Raw genomic sequence first — 7,017 nt, 5'->3', positions numbered from 1 at the left:
TAGATACACACACACATACACACACACACAAATATACACACTCTGATAGGTACACACACACAAATATACACACTCTGATAGGTACACACTCACACACACACCCTGTTAGATACACTTTCACACACACCCCCGATAGATACACACACACACCCTGTTAGATACACTTTCACACACACACCCGATAGATACACACACACACACAAATACATACACCCTGAGAGATACACACACACACACAAATATACACACTCTGATAGGTACACACAGACACAAATATACACACCCTGACAGGAATACACTCACACACACACTGATAGATACACAAGCAAACACACATAAATACACACCCCCTGAGAGACACACACACTCTCTCACACGCAAATATACACACCCTGATGGATACACGCTCTCTCTCTCTCACACACACACACAGTGGGACGGCCTTAGCTCCTCTGATCTCAGTGCACGTGAGTGGATGCTGCCCAAAAAAGGAGTTCCTCAGTGACACACACTCCCTTATATGGCTGCCCGGAGCTGGCCCCTGCGCTGGGTATTTAAACGCCAGCGCCTGGGGAGGCTGCAGAGACACCGAAGCGTCCATCGCCCCGTGCGCCCTGCTCCGGACCCAGCGCTCCGCTCGCTGCCCGGCCGTGCCCCGTGCGCCCTGCTCCGGACCCTGCGCTCACTGCCCGGCCGTGCCCGTGCGCCCTGCTCCGGACCCTGCGCTCCGCTCGCTGCCCGGCCGTGCCCCGTGCGCCCTGCTCCGGACCCTGCGCTCCGCTCGCTGCCCGGCCGTGCCCCGTGCGCCCTGCTCCGGACCCTGCGCTCCGCTCGCTGCCCGGCCGTGCCCCGTGCGCCCTGCTCCGGACCCTGCGCTCGCTGCCCGGCCGCGCCCCGTGCGCCCTGCTCCGGACCCTGCGCTCCGCTCGCTGCCCGGCCGTGCCCCGTGCGCCCTGCTCCGGACCCTGCGCTCCGCTCGCTGCCCGGCCGTGCCCCGTGCGCCCTGCTCCGGACCCTGCGCTCGCTGCCCGGCCGTGCCCCGTGCGCCCTGCTCCGGACCCTGCGCTGCGCTCGCTGCCCGGCCGTGCCCGTGCGCCCTGCTCCGGACCCTGCGCTGCGCTCGCTGCCCGGCCGCCTGCTCCGGACCCTGCGCCGCCCCCCGAAATTGGAGTGGGCGCATCCCCCAGCCTCAGCCATGGTGATGGAGGAGGTGCTGCAGCTGGAGAGCGCGGAGCTCGCCAGGCTGCTCCGCGAGCCCGAGGAAGCCGGGCGCACCCTGGTGCTGGACTGCCGGCCCTTCCTCGCCTACTGCCAGGCTCACCTGCTGGACTCGCGCCCGGTGCGCTGGAACGGGCTGCTGCGCCGCAGATCCCGCGGCCGAGCCGGCGTCAGCCTGGACTGGCTCGTCCCGGACAGGGCGCTGCTGGGGCGGCTCCGCAGAGGCGAGCTGTCCCGCCTGGTGGTGCTGGACGAGGCCAGCGGCTCGGTGCTGGCTCTGCGGGCGGACAGCCTGGCCAGGCTGCTCCTCAACTCCCTGCTGCTGGAGGCCAGAGCCAGGACCACGCTCATCTACCTGCTCCGAGGTAAAGGCACCTTCCCCTAGGGGCTCGCCTGTGGGCACCCAGCACCCCCACCCGGAGAGCATCCCCCCCCCCGGGAAAACAGCGCGCACCCCCCTCCACCAGGAGAGCACCCCCGCCCTGGGAGAACACCACGCACCCACCCCCCACCAGGAGAGCACACCCACCCGGGGAGAACACCACGCACCCCCCCCCACCAGGAGAGCACTCCCACCAAGCCACCCACCCCGGAGAACAACGAATGCACCCCCACATACCATGAGAGCACCCCCAGTAACCCTGGGAGAACACCCCCCCACCCCACCAGGAGGGCACACACACTCGCAGGATCACACACAAACTCACTCCTATCAGTACCACCACTTCACACACGGAAGGGCTAAAGGAGACATGGTTTGTACATGGCTCCTGCCCCCAGCTTGGGAGGCCCTGGAGAGAGGCCCCCCCAGCCCCTGCTGGCTTGAGATTACAAGCTGCTGTAGCGAACCCCATTTTAAAATGCATTTTGAGCACACAAATGCCGGCCCACGCCCTGGGCACATCTGCATAAGACCTTTCTGCCTGTTATTCCCAGCGGCTTCCGCGCCTGTTTAACAGACCCTGGCAAACCTGTCCTGCACTGGTGCTGAGCGGCAATGACATTAACGCGGTGGGTCTTGCTGGTGTGTTCTTTGCAGGGGGTTTTGATGGTTTCCAAGCCCGCTTCCCAGAACTGTGCTCTGAGCCACCTCCTCCTCCTGCCTCCTTGCCAGCCCTGATAGACCCCAAAGACAACGGTAACTCCAGAACCATCACTCCTTTCTACGACCAGGTACGTTTCCCCGACTTCATCAGCTATGCGACAAACTTGGGCTGGGAGGTTGATCTACAGCAATCACCCCCCCATCCCAAAGGCAGACACCCCAGAGCCCATGAACGCGTATTACAGGGCCGAATTCTGATAGTCTTACTCATCCTGAACGCTCCCCTAAACGCCGAGGGGCCCGCTGAGGTCGGTATTCTTGGGCGAAGGTGTTACTCAGCTGGAGTAAGGGGATCAGAATCGGTACCACACTGATAAGTCATTAATTTTGTTTGAGGGACAGTCCTTGATCCCATTTCAGAAAATGGGCGTTTTGCCAAAGCTTCCAACAGCATCAGGATCTATCCTTGAGCGTGTATCTGGCCAAACATCTGTCAGCAGGATTTGTGGGGCTCGCAGATTAAATTAATCGTGAACTGACCTGGGTTTTTGGCCAAGGTCAAGTGCAGGGTCTGTTGTCAGTTCGCTCCCCGAAAAGTCATCTGTCCCGGCACTAATCTAATCTGTCCGTCTGTCTGATCTCCTGATATCACTGCTGAAGTAGCACTCCGGTCCAGCAGAGATGAGGGGCATATGAATACAGACAGAGGCAGCTCCAGGTGATCTCAGGGCGGACTGGGGTCCTGTCTCCAGGGGCGCGTAAAGCTGTGGAATCAACCCAGAGGAGGAAGGTCTCACGTTGTCTTTATTCTTCTTGTTTCTAGGGTGGCCCTGTGGAGATCTTGCCATTCCTCTACTTGGGCAGCTGCTACCATTCCTCCAACAAGGAGGTGCTGGAGTCCTTGGGCATCACAGCCGTGCTCAACGTCTCTGCCAGCTGCCCCAACCATTTTGAGGGGCAGTTTCGTTACAAGAGCATCCCCGTGGAGGACAACCACATGGCCGAGATCAGCATCTGGTTCCAGGAGGCCATTGGCTTTATTGGTAAGCGTGAGATCAGTCATTAGTGCAGCCATTGCCCCTCCCAGCCCTACTGACGCCCTCGTCCAGAGTCTCACGTAGGGCTCGACCGAGGCTCATTGAAAGGAGCAGGAGCCTTTCCATTGGCTTCAGTCGGGTCTGGATTAGGCCCATAGGCTCTGGGCAGGGCGCAATATTAACCCCCTGCAGCCCTTGCTCCAGCGGGAGAACTTTGGTTTGCCAGGATCCAGTCCAGCCATGTGGCTCAGTTCCAACACTGTCAGAGTCCCATTCCTGCTCCACCTGGCCCCATTTCCTCCCCTGGGGGCAATGCCCCAGGAAAAGCAATGGCTCTTACACAATGCCTTACAGCCAAACAGGTCAGGGCCTGATTCCCCTCTCACAGACACTGGAGCAAATCAGGAGGAATTTCAGTGACATCAGTGGGGTTACACTGGTGTAAGTGAGAGCAGAATCAGGCCCAGGAGCTCTGCTGGATCAGTGCCCAGCAAGGAGGAGAGGAGTGAGTTTCGGGGCCAAGAGCCCTGCGCTGGGGACAGCCTGCCCTGGACTTCAGCCACTTACATCTAGGGACTCTTGGCCCGGGCATCTCCAATGAGCCAGCCTGTGGGGCAGGCCGCACGGAGCGTTCGGCCCCTGGCTGTGAGGAAGGGGGATCTCCAGAGAAACTAGTGGGAGAGTCTGGGTTTAACGGGCCCGGCCCTGGGGGTTTACTGGAGGGTTCTGAGGGCAAGCGGGGTGCGCTGCCTCAGGACAGGAGGTTCTCAGCCCAGGGCTCCTGCTGGAGCGCTCAATGACCCTCTCTGCTTGCTCCATAGATTCCGTGAAGAGCAGCGGGGGGCGAGTGCTAGTCCACTGCCAGGCTGGCATCTCCCGCTCGGCCACCATCTGCCTGGCCTACCTGATCCAGACCCAACGGGTGCGCCTGGAGGAAGCCTTCGACTTCGTCAAGCAGCGCCGCGGGGTCATCTCGCCCAATTTTGGCTTCATGGGGCAGCTTCTGCAGTTCGAGACAGAGGTGCTGTGCCATTAGCGGCTGCCTAGCGGGCACCTTCTGCCCTCCGATAGACTCACCGTGTGTTTCCGTTTACAGCCCCAACGGGGTGCTCTACCCAAACAGTATCACTCATGTATATTGCACTAAGATGTCAGAGGACACCCCTCTGCAACCTGTACAGACACCTCAACCTCCCCGTGTTAAAGCCCCCAGCCCCGTATGAATGCGGTGGACCCTTGAATGCAAGAAAAAGAAGTGAAGATGGGGCAAGAGGCAAAAAAAGGAGTGAAACTCTGCTTTTCCAGATACACTGAGAGCAGCCAGGTGGCCTTGTTCCTCACACTGGGACGGGCCATTTTAAGGTTATGTCCACTTTGCCAACCCCCCAGCCTCTCCCCAGTCCTGGTCTTAAAAGAACACCCAGTTGATTTGTCCCTATTGCTTTTCGGTGTGAAATCATGGCAGGTAGCTTCAGAGCAATGCCATTTACTCTGTAAGTTAGGGCAAAGTGCTTCGTTGTTTTTCAATGCGGCCCAATCCTGTTCCCATCGAGCAGGACCAGGGCTCATGTCAGGTAATTCAGTACATTGCCTGACCTTTTTTGATCCACAGATTTGTCCCCTTTCTGCTCCAAGGGACAGAAGGAAAGACGATAGTCCAAATTTTCTGCTGGGAAAAACTCCACTGAAGAACCCGCAGAGAATTTGGTCCCTTTGCTACCACCCCAGCAAAAATGAATGCCACAGTTTCTCTCTTGATTTCTCTCTTTCCACCCAAACTTCCATCTAGAACCCTGTCTGAGCCATGCCACAGAGTTTAAAGGCTGATGCAGTGGGACTGGATTGGTGTCAGAGAGCAGCGTTTGGTCTGCAGTGCTAAAAAAGAAGAGTTTGACCGTTTCCTTGGCCAGAGATCTTTCCTTGATCGACTCAGCTTCATTGACACAAAAAATCTACTCTGGCCCCGAGCGGCAAATATTCTGACTCATTATGAGCAGATTATACGGACGGTGGATTGTGATTGTCCACCAGGCCCCAGCCTCACTTCTGAGAGCCAATAGCCGTTCTTCTTTGCACCTGAAAACCCTCTGTAATTCACGCCCCACTCGTTTTTAAAATATACAGTGGAAATGGGTTGAGGAGAATTGATTGCAAATGATCCCGCCCTTCCTCTTGGATAATGTGAGCCTTGCACAGACACCCTCTCTCTCTCGGGGGAGAGGGTGGGTGCCCACCTCCCCGCAGAGATCTCCTCTTTTGAATGCACTGAGCGCCTGGATGAAACTTGCCAAGCCAAAGAACCCTCCTGGAGGGCTGACTTCCCCAGCAGAGCTGTCTCTGGCCCTGCAGAGCAATACAGGTTTGCACACTTGCACCGGGAGGCAAACCTCGCGCGACTGAAATTAATTTATACAGCTGTTGGCAATGTTGCACTTTATATTTATATAATAACCCACCGAGTTGGTTTTAATGACGTTTCAATTAAATGCTGTTTTTTATATTGTTCTCCGAGTCTCTGAGCATCATTCTGCCGAGGCGATGGAGGGACTTACTGGACAAGGGGACGGGATGCTGCCTGAGAGCAATCACCTGCTGCTGTCACTGGTGTCCACACCTGCCACAAGCAGGCCCGAAAGGAGCAAGCTCAGCTCAGAGCACCTTGGCCAGATGTGCATTCCCTGTGTGCCAGGGCTTGGGGCAGCAGGTTTCAGTCCACCTTCCTCTCCTGCTGGCCTAGGGCCATGCAGGGGCCTCTGTGTCAGATCGAGCAGCCTCAGGGCTCCCACTGGGTACCTGCGTCTCTGCAGGGGGCATTCTGGGGAGGGCTGGGTGTCTGCCGGGTGGGTACCAAAGACCACCTCCTCCTTTAAGGGGGGAGGGATAGCTCAGTGGTTTGAGCAGTGGCCTGCTAAACCCTGGGTTGTGAGTTCAATCCTTGAGGGGGCCATTTAGGGCTCTGGGGCAAAAATTGGGGCTTGGTCCTGCTTTGAGCAGGGGGTTGGACTAGATGGCCTCCTGAGGCCCCTTCCAACCCTGATCTTCTATGATTCTGGTGGTCACGTCCACACTAGCCAGGGATCAGCATTGCCAGACTCTTTGATACCCTGGACTGCTACTTCTGAATCGGTACCTTGGCATGCTCATTCCTCAGCAGTTGCTAGGCAGGTGCCTACCTCGGAGTCTCCACGGCTGCCTGCGCTGTGTGTTGTGACTGCTGTCGTGTGTGTCTGTGGGTTGCTCCTATGCTGCCCGCGGAGGTCTGGCGTTAGCTGTGCCAGGAGAGCGCACCTTGCCCGTTTAGCAGCCCTCGATGTGATTCATAAGGAAAGGCCACAGGGTCGCTTTCGCAGCGAAGGCGCTTGGCCGGGTTTATTGTTGACAAAGTACAGTCCTAGCACCCCACAGAGTGTCACTGGGTACTAGGCTCTCTGGGGGGCAGTCGGGGTCTAGCTGGGTGTCACTGGGTACTAGGCTCTCTGGGGGGGCAGTCGGGGTCTAGCTGGGTGTCACTGGGTATCAGGGTCTCTGGGGGGGCAGTCGGGGTCTAGCTGGGTGTCACTGGGTATCAGGGTCTCTGGGGGGCAGTCAAGGTCTAGCTGGGTGTCACTGGGTACCCAGGGTCTCGGGGGGGGCGGTCGGGGTCTAGCTGGGTGTCACTGGGTACCCGGGGTCTCTGGGGGGGGGGCGGTCGGGGTCTAGCTGGGTGTCACTGGGTAC

The 7,017-nt window shown here is 58.3% G+C and overlaps 1 protein-coding gene across 1 annotated transcript; it reads left to right on the top strand.

Annotated features, from left to right (window-relative positions):
- The first annotated feature begins 593 nt into the window (after positions 1-593).
- Positions 594-5,805, top strand: DUSP2 (dual specificity phosphatase 2). Its single transcript, XM_048829416.2, has 4 exons — positions 594-1,583; positions 2,258-2,391; positions 3,087-3,306; positions 4,122-5,805. Exons 1-4 carry the CDS (start codon positions 1,196-1,198, stop codon positions 4,334-4,336), a joined length of 957 nt encoding a protein of 318 aa, XP_048685373.1. The 5' UTR covers positions 594-1,195; the 3' UTR covers positions 4,337-5,805.
- Positions 5,806-7,017: the final 1,212 nt, after the last annotated feature.

This window comes from Caretta caretta, chromosome 26, assembly GCF_965140235.1.
Source record: "Caretta caretta isolate rCarCar2 chromosome 26, rCarCar1.hap1, whole genome shotgun sequence".
In the NCBI taxonomy this organism is placed as follows: domain Eukaryota; kingdom Metazoa; phylum Chordata; order Testudines; family Cheloniidae; genus Caretta; species Caretta caretta.
The sequence above is the reverse complement of the archived record's forward strand: the minus strand, read 5'-3'. Positions and strand labels throughout refer to the sequence as shown.

Bases quoted from the DNA above. Each gene is read 5' to 3' on its own strand.
- DUSP2 (XM_048829416.2), top strand. From the start codon at position 1,196: ATGGTGATGGAGGAGGTGCTGCAGCTGGAGAGCGCGGAGCTCGCCAGG. The intron at 1,584-2,257 runs GTAAAGGCACCT...TGTTCTTTGCAG, and splicing joins GCTCATCTACCTGCTCCGAG to GGGGTTTTGATGGTTTCCAA. The intron at 2,392-3,086 runs GTACGTTTCCCC...TCTTGTTTCTAG, and splicing joins TCACTCCTTTCTACGACCAG to GGTGGCCCTGTGGAGATCTT.